General features: G+C 59.4%; 1 protein-coding gene and 1 gene segment (V, D, J or C); both read left to right on the top strand.

Annotated features, from left to right (window-relative positions):
- Positions 1–355: 355 nt before the first annotated feature.
- LOC147598601 (uncharacterized) lies at positions 356–4,109 on the top strand. Its single transcript, XM_086761762.1, has 4 exons — positions 356–812; positions 2,438–2,734; positions 3,208–3,513; positions 3,919–4,109. The coding sequence occupies exons 1-4, from the start codon at positions 356–358 to the stop codon at positions 4,107–4,109; spliced, it is 1,251 nt and encodes a 416-aa protein (XP_086617888.1).
- Positions 4,110–8,677: 4,568 nt separating this feature from the next.
- On the top strand, positions 8,678–11,898 carry LOC147598600 (putative non-functional immunoglobulin lambda variable 1-50). The segment is given in 3 exon segments: positions 8,678–8,692; positions 8,990–9,356; positions 11,568–11,898. Coding segments are annotated over 3 exon segments (690 nt in total).
- The last annotated feature ends 1,288 nt before the right edge of the window (positions 11,899–13,186 follow it).

Below are 13,186 nucleotides of genomic sequence, written 5' to 3'. Positions count from 1 at the left end.
TTGATCCACCTGTTCAGAGTCTTGTGGCTGCTGAGAGACACCCGGCTGTGGGGCCCTGCTGTGAAGCAGGACCTGTTTTTCCCAGGGGAGTGGCCCAGGGAGCAGGCGGCTGGGAGTGATCTTGGTGCCTTTGGTGGGCCAGAGGTGTGCCCGCAGTGGGAGCACTGGGACAGGAGCTGCCAGTGAGCGTTGGGGGCCACATTTCCATGAAGGGCCTGAGCCGGAGCGGGTGGATGGAGAGGTTAAGAGGGAGGCAGGGTCCAGATCACAGCACAATTGTGGAGCTGGTCACAGTGCATCCATGGGAATGTGGAGCTGCTGGGACAGCAGCATGGCCTGAGCCCCTCTCATCCTCATGGTGCTCACCTACAGTCCCATGCCCGCCCAGATTCGCTGCACACGACCAGTGGATTTGGGCACAAGGGTGCTCTCCCGCTGCCCAAGGAGGGCTGTGCTGGTGGGACATTGGCTGACCCCCATCTTCTCCCCTCTCTCCTCTCCCTCTCCAGGTTCCCTGGTCCAGGCAGCGCTGACTCAGCCGCCCTCGGTCTCAGCCAACCTGGGACAAACCATCCAGATCACCTGCTCCGGGATTTACAGCAGCAGCTGGAATGATGCTGGCTGGTACCAGCAGAAGGTGCCTGGCACTGCCCCTGTCACTGTGATCTATGCTAGTGACAAGAGACCCTCGGACATCCCTTCGCGATTCTCCGGCTCCAAGTCTGGCACCACGGGCACGTTAACCATCAGTGGGGTCCAAGCCGAGGACGAGGCTGTCTATTACTGTGGTAACTACGACAGCAGCTATAATGGTGACAGGGAGCAGTGGGGAAGTGATACAAAAACCTCCCGCCATCGCAAGGGCCAGTTTGGCGTCTCTGCTGTCCCCGTTTGAAGGTGGGCAGGTCCCGGCCATGGCCCTGCCCTTGCTGCCCTGGGCTGCACGTGGCTGTGCCTGGTGTCCCAGCTCGGCCGTCCCTTACAGCGCCCGCTCTGTGCCTGTCCTCTGTCATTTGGGGAGGGGACGAAAGCTTTTCCTTCAAAACCTGGGAATGGACATATCCTGTGCGTGCAGCATCTCCAGGGCCATGCATGAGGCTGCTGGGGCAGAGCAGGACTTGTCAGGGGCTACTGTGTTGTGCCGCAAGAGCAGCCATGGGCTACTCCAGCGTTGGATGTGTTTGCCAGGTGCCGGCCTGTTGGGCTCACGCTCAGCCTGTGCAGGAGCCCCCAGCACCTCTGGCCCCCTGGGAAGCCCCTGGCCCAGAGCAAGGCCCTCTATGGCCCCATGACAGCCCGGGGCTGCCCCGCACCCTGGCCCTGTCCCTGTCCTGCTGTGGGACCCCAGACTGGGTGTACCACTGGGTACAAGGGCGGTGACCCCTCCATGTCATGGTGTGCCGCTTGTTTTCAGCACTGCCATCTCCTGTCTCCCCATGAGTGTGGTGGGCAAGAGGACAGGGGTTTGGGATGTGTGTGGGATAGGGCCAGGCTGTGGGCAGGGGTACTGGCCCCATGGGGGCTGCCATGTAGGCAAGCGGGTCCCAGGTGGCCGTGCCCCCAGCTCTGTGGCCAGGACCGTGGCGCTGGGTGGGAGGGCCACACGCCTTGGCTGGAGCCAGGAGGGCGTAGACGGGGCTGCACTGAGCACCCTGCGGTCCCCAGGGGCGAGGGCTGCCCTGTGCTCCCTGCCAAACTCTGCTCCTGGCCCTGCTCCCCTGGGCTGCTCCAGGGCAAGGTCCCAGGTGCTCATCGGTCGCAGGCAACGTTCAGCAGAGGAGCTCAGAAGAAGGGAAACAGGGGCTTGGCTCCTGCCTTTTCCCAGCCCTTTCCTCATGGGAGAGCCTAGTTGGGCCCAGCTGGACCCCAAAAATCCACCTCAGTGGCAATAGGCTGGGCAAGGGTTTGTCCTTCCATCCCTGGCACAGGCACTGGCTCATCTGCTCCAGCCAACCCATTGTGGGGGCCTTGGAGCTGCAGGCGCTGCCTGCCCACCCCTACCCGTCCTGCCCCGAGCAGCCTGGCTCTCCTGTGCCCTTTGGCCCTGCAGCCGCTCGGCCCTGACTGGGGATGGGGTGTCTGTGCTGGCGGGTTTCAGACTGGGAGGTGCGGAGAGAAGCGCGGGAAGGATCTGGCCCTGAGCATGGGGTCAGATTTGCATGGAGGGGCCGTGCCCCATGTGGGCAGGGGCTTAAAAGGGAGTTGGGATCCGTGAAAGCGCCCCATCGGCGTAGGGACACGGAGCTGGTGGGATCGCGCCATGGCCTGGGCTCCTCTCCTCCTCGCGGTGCTCGTCCACAGCTCAGGTGCCCTGCGCAGACTCGTGCCCGGCCGGGACCTGTGGGCACAGGGGTCCCGTCCCGCTGGCTGGGGAGAGCTGTGCTGGTGGGGCACTGACTGACCCCCGTCTTCTCCCCTCTCTCCTCTCCCTCTCCAGGTTCCCTGGTCCAGGCAGCAGTGACTCAGCCACCCTCGGTCTCAGCCAACCTGGGACAAACCGTCCAGATCACCTGCTCCGGGCTTAGCAGCTACAGTGCTGTTGGCTGGTACCAGCAGAAGGTGCCTGGCACTGCCCCCGTCACTGTGATCTACAACAGCAACAAGAGACCCTCGGACATCCCTTCAAGATTCTCCGGCTCCAAGTCTGGCACCACGGGCACGTTAACCATCAGTGGGGTCCAAGCCGAGGACGAGGCTGTCTATTACTGTGGTAGCTACGACGGCAGCAACAATGGTGTCTGGTGCTGGTGAGCAATGGGATGTGAGACACAGACTGGAAAGTCAGAGCAAGTTTTTCAACCCTTTTCCCTCCCGGCCAAACAGAGTTGAGGCCGTGGGGCTGAGGCAGGTTTGTGTCCCCTCTGCACAGCCATGGCTGTGAATGTCCTCCCTTTTGTGTCCCAGAGACCTGGAGGTGACTTTGGGGCTGGGGACCATTGTCCTTGTCCCTACCAAATTCACAGTGTGGCTCTGTCTGCCCTTCCGCTGCCTTTTGCTACTGACAGCCACGTTGTCCTGCTGCTGCCAGAGCTGCCTCTGTGCTGGGGTGCGTTGGGCTGGCTTCTGATCCCCAAAATTGCCTCTGACCATGTCCAGATCTGTTCTCTTTGACTGTGGAATTCCCCATCCCACTGGACGGGGAGGGGGCTGTGCTGATGGGACACTGGCTGACCCCCATCTTCTCCCCTCTCTCCTCTCCCTCTCCAGGTTCCCTGGTCCAGGCAGCGCTGACTCAGCCGCCCTCGGTCTCAGCCAACCTGGGACAAACCATCCAGATCACCTGCTCCGGGGTTAGCAGTGGCAGCAGCTACAATGCTGGCTGGTACCAGCAGAAGGTGCCTGGCACTGCCCCTGTCACTGTGATCTATGAGAGCAACAAGAGACCCTCGGACATCCCTTCGCGATTCTCCGGCTCCACGTCTGGCACCACGGGCACGTTAACCATCAGTGGGGTCCAAGCCGAGGACGAGGCTGTCTATTACTGTGGTGCCTGGGACAGCAGCAGCAATGCTGGTCAGGGTCATGGTGATGCTGAGAAGCTTTTTCCCTCCTGTTCCTTGCTGCGCTTTCCCCGGCATTGGTCAGAGCTGCGCAGAGGTGGCAGCTGGCACCTTTGGGGCTGGCGGCGGCTGTGGCTCTGCTTTTGCAGGGTTCTGTCTGCATCCCCATCCTGGTGCCAGCTCCCATCTCTTGGTGCTGGTGCAGTGTTGGTGTGCGGTGCTGAGCACCTCCTTCCTTGTCCCAGTGACTTGCGAGCACTGGTTCCCATGGGGCAGTAGTGCCGTGCAGCTGGGCAGGGGTGGGTTCTCTCCCTCTTGTCTCTGGGAGCCTTCCCATGGAGATGAGCAGAGTGGGGCTTGGGGGGACGCCTGTGCCGGGCAGCGGCCCGTTGGCTCTCGGGAGGCCTGTCCGTTGCAGGGCTGTGCTGTCAGCCGCCCGGCACTGTGCCCTCCTTCCGTTCCCCCCAAGCGCTCTGGGCCTGGGCTGATGATTTTAATAGCGTGTTGTACAAGTGTGACTTAACAAAGTTTGATGGCAAGGTTCACTCCGTTCATTCCTGCACGGAAAACCACACGAAGGAAAATGGAGTTGCACACGTGTTCGAATGAGTCACAGAAAGACTGGAGACGGAAGGGTGAGCAGGGCCCTCCTGTGGAGTCACGAGGGTCAGAATGAACCCTCTGGCCTTCTAAACTCCCTCTCAGAGAGGAGACTAGGATGGACCCAGACTTATTCTCAGACTTAGTCAATGGTTTATGTCTAAGGGATTATACATGCAAAGTTTATGTAATGTTTCTTTAGCATCAATCCAGCATGCAACCAAAGTTACGAAGGCCAAAATCAGAGTTCTCACATTATGGGATTAGACGCTGTATCGGTCACTGACCAAAGATCTGCTGTTGACAAAAGGTCTCTCTGCCTCGAGGAGCAACCTTGAGAGGTGTCTGACGGAGCTCAAGGGGAGACGACCGCCATGCTGCCCAGCAGGGAGAGCTGGAAGAAGGCTCACGTAGGCTGTCGTACTTATGGGATAAAGTGGCTGTCTCATAGCAAAATTACACCTGATGGAAGAAGTATGCATGAGACTCCTTGCACCTGCAACTTTGTTCCTTGGTGAATGAATCTTGGAAAAGCCACCTTGCTCTCCTTGCGTTAATGGCATGATCAGCGTTCCAAGATAATTTGTGCTGATGCTCACTGTGCCGCTCTGGCACAATCAGAAAACCAATTGAAACCAGAGGAGTTCTAGTTCCAGCTGTGGCTCGGGACTTTCCCTCCTCCGGAGCCTGGCCCAGACTACTGCAGGTTTGGTTAAGGGGTCGAGTGCATCTGTCACAGGCCCCATCTGGTGCATGGGCAGGGATGTCTCCAGACTACCAAAAACGCTGGGTGCCCACGGCAGGCTGTGCCCCTGGGGTGCCCGGTCTCACTGGCAGGGATGAGTTGTGCCCCAAGGAGCAGTGGGCAGGGGGAGGGTCCAGGCTCTGGCTGCAGACACCCCTCAGGGAGTGCCTGGGCCTGGGGCTGCAGCCAGGGTGTCCCATCCATGTGCTTGCGGGCAGAGGAGTCGTGTCACTGTCCCTCTGGACAGGGAGGGGGCTGTGCTGGTGGGACACTGGCTGACGCCCATCTTCTCCCCTCTCTCCTCTCCCTCTCCAGGTTCCCTGGTCCAGGCAGCGCTGACTCAGCCACCCATGGTCTCAGCCAACTTGTCCCAACTCTCTGGGACAAACCATCCAGATCACCTGCTCCGGGATTAGCAGCAGCAGCAGCTGGGTTGGCTGGTACCAGCAGAAGGTGCCTGGCACTGGCCCTGTCACTGTGATCTATCAGAGCAACAAGAGACCCTCAGACATCCCTTCACGATTCTCCGGCTCCAAGTCTGGCACCACGGGCACGTTAACCATCAGTGGGGTCCAAGCCGAGGACGAGGCTGTCTATTACTGTGGTGGAGGCGACAGCAGCAGCAATGGTGTCTGGTGCTGGTGAGCAATGGGATGTGAGACACAGACTGGAAAGTCAGAGCAAGTTTTTCAACCCTTTTCCCTCCCAACCAAGTAGAGTTGAGGCCGTGCGGCTGAGGCAGGTTTGTGTCCCCTCTGCACAGCCATGGCTGTGAATGTCCTCCCTTTTGTGTCCCAGAGACCTGGAGGTGACTTTGGGGCTGGGGACCATTGTCCTTGTCCCTACTAAATTCACTGTGTGGACCTGTCTGCCCTTCTGCTGCCTTTTGCTACTGACAGCCACGTTGTCCTGCTGCTGCCAGACCTGCCTCTATGCTGGGATGCGTTGGGCTGAGCTCTGCTCCTCTAATTTGTCTCTGATAGTGTCCGAGTCTGTTCTCCAACTGCGGAACTCCCCATGCCCCTGGACGGTGAGGGGGCTGTGCTGGTGGGGCACTGGCTGACCCCCATCTTCTCCCCTCTCTCCTCTCGCTCTCCAGGTTCCCTGGTCCAGGCAGCACTGACGCAGCCACCCTCGGTCTCTGCCAACCTGGGACAAACCATCCAGATCACCTGCTCCGGGCTTGGCAGCAGCAGTGCTTATGCCGGCTGGTACCAGCAGAAGGTGCCTGGCACTGCCCCTGTCGCTGTGATCTATCAGAGCAACAAGAAACCCTCGGACATCCCTTCACAGCTCTCTGTTCTGCATCTGGCACCACGGGCACGTTAACCATCAGTGGGGTCCAAGCCGAGGACGAGGCTGTCTATTACTGTGGTGGAGCTGACGGCAGCAATGGTGTCTGGTGCTGGTGAGCAATGGGATGTGAGACACAGACTGGAAAGTCAGAGCAAGTTTTTCAACCTTTTTACCTGCTCACCGAGTAAAGTTGTGGCCGTGGGGCTGAGCCAGGTTTATTTCCTCTAGACACGAGCATTGCTGTGAATATCCACCCGTTCCTGTCCTGGAGAAGTGATGGTTCTCTTGCTCTGCCCTGTGCCTCAGAAGCATTGTCCTTGTCCCTACAAAAATTGAGTGTAGCCCTGTCACCCAGCTCACAGTCTCTTGTTACTGACGGCTGTTTTGTCCTGCTGCTGCCAGAGCTGCCTCTGTGCTGGGATGTGTTGGGCTGAGCTCTGCTCCTCAAAGCTGACAGTGACTGCGTCCAGATCTGTTCTCCTCTGACTGTGACATTTCCCATCCCGCTGCCCAAGGAGGGCTCTGCTGGTGGGACACTGGCTGACCCCCATCTTCTCCCCTCTCTCCTCTCCCTCTCCAGGTTCCCTGGTCCAGGCAGTGCTGACTCAGCCGCCCTCGGTCTCAGCCAACCTGGGACCAACCATCCAGATCACCTGCTCCGGGGTTAGCAGCAGCTATGCTTATGCCGGCTGGTACCAGCAGAACGTGCCTGGCACTGCCCCTGTCACTGTGATCTATGAGAGCAACCAGAGACCCTCGGACATCCCTTCGCGATTCTCCGGCTCTGCGTCTGGCACCACGGGCACGTTAACCATCAGTGGGGTCCAAGCCGAGGACGAGGCTGTCTATTACTGTGGTAGCTATGACAGCAGCTATAATGGTGACAGGGAGCAATGGGGAAGTGATACAAAAACCTCCCGCCATCGCAAGGGCCAGTTTGCCGTCTCTGCTGTCCCTGTTTGAGGGTGGGGCAGGTCCCGGCCATGGCCCTGCCCTTGCTGCCCTGTGCTGCAGGGGGCTGTGCCTGGTGTCCCAGCTTGGCCATCCCTTACAGTGCCCGCTCTGTGCCTGTCCTCTGTCATTTGGGCAGGGGGTGGCTGCCAGCAGCCCCCCTGCCTTTGCTGCCCCACCAGCCCCCTCGTCACTGCATCTCTTCCCCACCAGCCTCTCGCCCTCCCCTGGTGCTGCCCTTGCTGCTGGTGGGCTTCTCCCTGTCCTGGAGCGGTGCGGCTGGCGCAGCTCTGTGCGAGGAGCAGCGCGGACACGTCTGCTGCAGCCAAAGGGCTCCGGCCGGAGCCGTGCACGGGGAGGGAGTGTGGCACGGCCGGGCTGTTGCACAGGGCCTTGTGCTGCAGGCACACTGGAGGGCTGGGCAGGAGGAGGTGCGGGCTGAGGAGCCGTAGCTGGTGCCATGGGTGCTGGGTTTCTGCAGCAGCTGGACGCAGGCTGGGGGAGCCCAGCTGGCCTGGGCTGCAGGTGGAGGGATGCCCGGTCATTTTTGGGCAGGACCTGCCTGCAGCAAGGTCTCTACCCTGCCCCTGGGCATCGCCGAGGGGGAGATCAGCCTGCAGAAATCTCAGCCCTGTCACAGAGAGGCGGGACCATTCTGGCAGCCGAGGGGCCAGGACAAAGCTCCACCTTCATACCCTGGGATGAGGGTTTGGGAGAGCAATCCCTGCTGCTGGGAAGCCCAGGCAGCTGAGAGTCTACCAAGGGCTGCAGGCCACGGGAGCTTGTGGCTCCATGCCCAGGGACCCTGCCCATGGGGCTGCCCCGCAGGCACCGTGACGTGCCCCGGGGATTGCCCATGAGAGGCCTGAGGCCGTGCACAGGGCGCTGGGCTGTAGGGCAGAACTCAAAGGCATGGGGCTGGGCACCGGGTCCTCTGTTCCCCCTCGGCCGGAGAAGGGCAGAGCAGACCAGTCAGCATGGGGATGTGGAGCTGGTGGGATCGCACCATGGCCTGGGCCCCTCTCCTCTCGGTGCTCGTCCACAGCTCAGGTGCCCTGCCCAGACTTGCTGCACCCGGCCGGTGGATTTGGGCACAGGGGTCCCATCCCGGTCCCACTGCGCAGGGAGGGGGCTGTGCTGGTGGGACACTGGCTGACCCACATCTTCTCTGCTTTCTCCTCTCCCTCTCCAGGTTCCCTGGTCCAGGCAGCGCTGACTCAGCTGCCCTCGGTCTCAGCCAACCTGGGACAAACCATCCAGATCACCTGCTCCGGGAGCAGCAGCAGTGCTGTTGGCTGGTACCAGCAGAAGGTACCTGGCACTGCCCCTGTCACTGTGATCTACAGCAGCAACAAGAGACCCTCGGACATCCCTTCGCGATTCTCCGGTTCTGCATCTGGCAGCACGGGCACATTAACCATCAGTGGGGTCCAAGCCGAGGACGAGGCTGTCTATTACTGTGGTGGAGGCGACAGCAGCAACAATGGTGTCTGGTGCTGGTGAGCAATGGGATGTGAGACACAGACTGGAAAGTCAGAGCAAGTTTTTCAACCCTTTTCCCTCCCGGCCGAGCAGAGTTGAGGCCATGGGGCTGAGGCAGGTTTGTGTCCCCTCTGCACAGCCATGGCTGTGAATGTCCTCCCTTTTGTGTCCCAGAGACCTGGAGGTGACTTTGTGGCTGGGGACCATTGTCCTTGTCCCTACTAAATTCACTGTGTGGACCTGTCTGCCCTTACGCTGCCTTTTGCTACTGACAGCCACGTTGTCCTGCTGCTGCCAGAGCTGCCTCTGTGCTGGGGTGCGTTGGGCTGAGCTCTGCTCCCCAAAGATGACAGTGACTCTGTCCAGATGTGTTCTCCTCTGACTATGGAACTGCCCATGTCTCTGACCGTGGAAGGCTGTGCTGGTGGGACACTGGCTCACTCTCATCTTCTCCCCTCTCTCCTCTCCCTCTCCAGGTTCCCTGGTCCAGGCAGCAGTGACTCAGCCGCCCTCGGTCTCAGCCAACCTGGGACAAACCATCCAGATCACCTGCTCCGGGATTAGCAGCAGCAGCGGCAGTGCTTACGCTGCTTGGTTCCAGCAGAAGGTGCCTGGCACTGGCCCTGTCACTGTGATCTACAACAGCAACAAGAGACCCTCGGACATCCCTCCGCGATTCTCCGGCTCCAAGTCTGGCACCACGGGCACGTTAACCATCAGTGGGGTCCAAGCCGAGGACGAGGCTGTCTATTACTGTGGTGGCGTCGACAGCAGCAATAATGGTGTCTGGTGCTGGTGAGCAATGGGATGTGAGACACAGACTGGAAAGTCAGAGCAAGTTTTTCAACTCTTTTCCCTCCCGGCCAAGCAGAGTTGAGTCCGTGGGGCTGAGGCAGGTTTGTGTCCCCTCTGCACAGCCATGGCTGTGAATGTCCTCCCTTTTGTGTCCCAGAGACCTGGAGGTGACTTTGGGGGTGGAGATCATTGTCCTTGTCCCTACCAAATTCACAGTGTGGCTCTGTCTGCCCTTCCACTGCCTTTTGCTACTGACAGCCACGTTGTCCTGCTGCTGCCAGAGCTGCCTCTGTGGTGGGATGCGTTGGGCTGAGCTCTGCTCCTCTAATTTGTCTCTGATAGTGTCCGAGTCTGTTCTCCAACTGTGGAATTCCCCGTCCCCCTGGACGGTGAGGGGGCTGTGCTGGTGGGACACTGGCTGACCCCCACCTTCTCCCCTCTCTCCTCTCCCTCTCCAGGTTCCCTGGTCCAGGCAGCGCTGACTCAGCTGCCCTCGGTCTCAGCCAACCTGGGACAAACCGTCCAAATCACCTGCTCCGGGCTTAGGAGCAGCAGCAGTGATGTTGTCTGGTCCCAGCAGACAGTACCTGGCACTGCCCCTGTCAGCTGAGGACGTGGCTGGCCATTACTCTGGTGGATTCGAAGCAGCAGCGATACTGTTATAGTTAAACAGAGAGATGTGGAAATGAGGTATTGACGTAGTTTAGCCCCACCCGGGACCCATCTACGCAGTCCCTCTGTCACTCCTCCCATCCTCAGAGGGAATAGGGAGAGATAATGTAAGAAAAATGTCTTGAGATTTGAGATAAGGACAGGGAGAAATTCTTAAGGTTACTGTTACAGGCAAAACAGAGTCGACTTGGGGAAAAATATCTGTTTATTATTAAAAGCAAAGCAGGGTAAAGAGAGAGAGAACAAGATAACTTCCCCCCACCCCTTCCTCTTCCTGGGCTTAAAATCATCGCTACCTCCTTCTCCCCAAGTGGCACAGAGGGGAAGAGAGAATGGTGATTGTGTCCCTCCTTCCTCCTCAGGGGGAAGAACTCCTCACTTTCCTACCCTTCTCCAGTGTGGGGTCCCTCCCACGGGCTGCAGTCCTTCGTGGAACTGCTCTGGCGTGGGTCATCTCTTCCACGGGGTGCAGTCCCTCTAGAACAGCTGTCCCAGCGGGCCCTCCACGGGCCACAGCCACCTTCAGGCCTCCACCTGCTCCGGCGGGGGGTCCTCCATGGGCTGCAGGTGGATCTCTGCCCCTCCGTGGGCCTCCATGGGCTGCAGGGGGACAACCTGCTCCACCATGGTCATCACCACAGGCTGCAGGGGAATCTTGGCCGGAAGCCGCGTTACTCCTCCCCTCCTTCTTCACTGAATTTGGTGTCCGGAGCCGTTCCTCTCACAAGAAAAGTTCTTCACAAGAGGCTGGCAGATGCCTCTCAGGATCTCTTCACATCTCCTCTCCACTTCCTGCAGCGGAGTTGGGCCCAGTTGGCCGCCCGGCAGGAGGCCAGAGGGTGAGGGCCGCAAGGCTCGCGCCTCCCCCTCTCTGCCCCCACTTAGCGTCTTCACATCGTCACTTCTTTTTTTTGGTTTGTTTTTATATTTTTGTTTTTCCCTTTCTTAAATACGTTATGGCAGAGGCGTTATCAGGGAACATTCTGCTACCAATTGGCCAGCAGCGGGTCCGGCCTAGGCCTGTCCAAGACCCCTGGGCAAAGGGGAAACTTCTAGGAGCTTCTTACAGAAGCTGCCACCGTACACCCCCTCACCAAATAAAACCAACACAGCTACAGATGAGCTAACATGGAGAGTCCCTGCCCTTCTTCCTCGTGGGCATGGAGAGCTGTGGGTCTGAGGAAGGTTCGTATCCTCCCTGCACAGCCATGGCTGTGAATGTTCTGATGGTTCCACGCCATGCAGAAGGTGACCCTGGGGCTGTGCCTGTCCTGACAAAAGACATGGCATTGCCTTGTTGCCTGCCCTGCTGCCTCTCCGTGCTGGCAGCCACGTCCTCTTAGGTCTGACAGCAATCCTCACAGGGCTCAAGGGCTTTGGCCTTGGGCTCTGTGTGTGGGGCTGTGGTCCCTCAGTAGCATCAGGGACTTTGGGCACAGGGGCAGCATCCCACTGACTGTGGAGGGCTGTGCTGGTGGGACACGGGCTGACCCCCATCTTCTCCCCTCTCTCCTCTCCCTCTCCAGGTTCCCTGGTCCAGGCAGCGCTGACTCAGCCGCCCTCGGTCTCAGCCAACCTGGGACAAACCGTCCAGATCACCTGCTCTGGGCTTGACAGCTACTGTGGCTGGTACCAGCAGAAGGTGCCTGGCACTGGCCCTGTCACTGTGATCTACTACAATGACAAGAGACCCTCGGACATCCCTTCGCGATTCTCCGGTTCTGCATCTGGCAGCACGGGCACGTTAACCATCAGTGGGGTCCAAGCCGAGGACGAGGCTGTCTATTACTGTGGTGGCCGCGACAGCAGCAGCAATGGTGTCTGGTGCCAGTGAGCAATGGGAAGTGAGACACAGACTCCAAATCAGAGGAAGGATTTCAGCCCTTCTCTGTCTTGGCCGAGCAGAGTTGTGGCTGTGGGGACTGAGCCAGGTTTCTTTCCTCTCCATATGAGCATCACTGTGAATGTCCACCCTTTAATGTCCTGGAGAACAGCAGGTTCTCTTGGTCTCCCCCCGTGCCACAGAAGCATTGTCATTGTCCCTACAAAAAAATGAGTGTGGCCTTGTCGGCCATCCCACAGCCTCTTGCTACTGACGGCTGTTTTGTCCTTCTGCTGTCAGAGCTGCCTCTGTGCTGGGATGCGTTGGACTGAGCTAGCTCCCCAAAGTTGACAGTGACTGTGTTGAGATCTGTTCTTCTCTGACTGTGACATTTCCATTCCGCTTCCTGGGGAGGGCTGTGCTGGTGGGGCACTGGCTGACCCCATCTTCTCCCCTCTCTCCTCTCCCTCTCCAGGTTCGCTGGTCCAGGCAGCGCTGACTCAGCTGCCCTCGGTCTCAGCCAACCTGGGACAAACCATCCAGATCACCTGCTCCGGGAGCAGCAGCAATGCTGGCTGGTACCAGCAGAAGGTGCCTGGCACTGCCCCTGTCACTGTGATCTACAACAGCAACAAGAGACCCTCGGACATCCCTTCGCGATTCTCCGGCTCTGCGTCTGGCACCACGGCCACGTTAACCATCAGTGGGGTCCAAGCCGAGGACGAGGCTGTCTATTACTGTGGTGGCGTCGACAGCAGCAGCAATGGTGTCTGGTGCTGGTGAGCAATGGGATGTGAGACACAGACTGGAAAGTCAGAGGAAGATTTTCAACCCTTTTCCCTCCCGGCCAAGCAGAGTTGAGTCCGTGGGGCTGAGGCAGGTTTGTGTCCCCTCTGCACAGCCATGGCTGTGAATGTCCTCCCTTTTGTGTCCCAGAGACCTGGAGGTGACTTTGGGGCTGGGGACCATTGTCCTTGTCCCTACCAAATTCACAGTGTGGACCTGTCTGCCCTTCCGCTGCCTTTTGCTACTGGCAGCCACGTTGTCCTGCTGCTGCCAGAGCTGCCTCTGTGGTGGTGTGCATTGGGCTGAGCTCTGCTCCTCTAATTTGTCTCTGATAGTGTCCGAGTCTGTTCTCCAACTGTGGAATTCCCCATCCCCCTGGACGGGGAGGGGGCTGTGCTGGTGGGGCACTGGCTGACCCCCATCTTCTCCCCTCTCTCCTCTCCCTCTCCAGGTTCCCTGGTCCAGGCAGCGCTGACTCAGCCGCCCTCGGTCTCAGCCAACCTTGGACAAACCGTCCAGATCACCTGCTCCGGGAGC

This window comes from Chlamydotis macqueenii, chromosome 17, assembly GCF_036417535.1.
Source record: "Chlamydotis macqueenii isolate bChlMac1 chromosome 17, bChlMac1.mat, whole genome shotgun sequence".
Taxonomy (NCBI): domain Eukaryota; kingdom Metazoa; phylum Chordata; class Aves; order Otidiformes; family Otididae; genus Chlamydotis; species Chlamydotis macqueenii.
The sequence above is the reverse complement of the archived record's forward strand: the minus strand, read 5'-3'. Positions and strand labels throughout refer to the sequence as shown.

Bases quoted from the DNA above. Each gene is read 5' to 3' on its own strand.
- LOC147598601 (XM_086761762.1), top strand. From the start codon at position 356: ATGGTGCTCACCTACAGTCCCATGCCCGCCCAGATTCGCTGCACACGA. The intron at 813-2,437 runs GTGACAGGGAGC...CTCCCTCTCCAG, and splicing joins CTACGACAGCAGCTATAATG to GTTCCCTGGTCCAGGCAGCA. The intron at 2,735-3,207 runs GTGTCTGGTGCT...CTCCCTCTCCAG, and splicing joins CTACGACGGCAGCAACAATG to GTTCCCTGGTCCAGGCAGCG.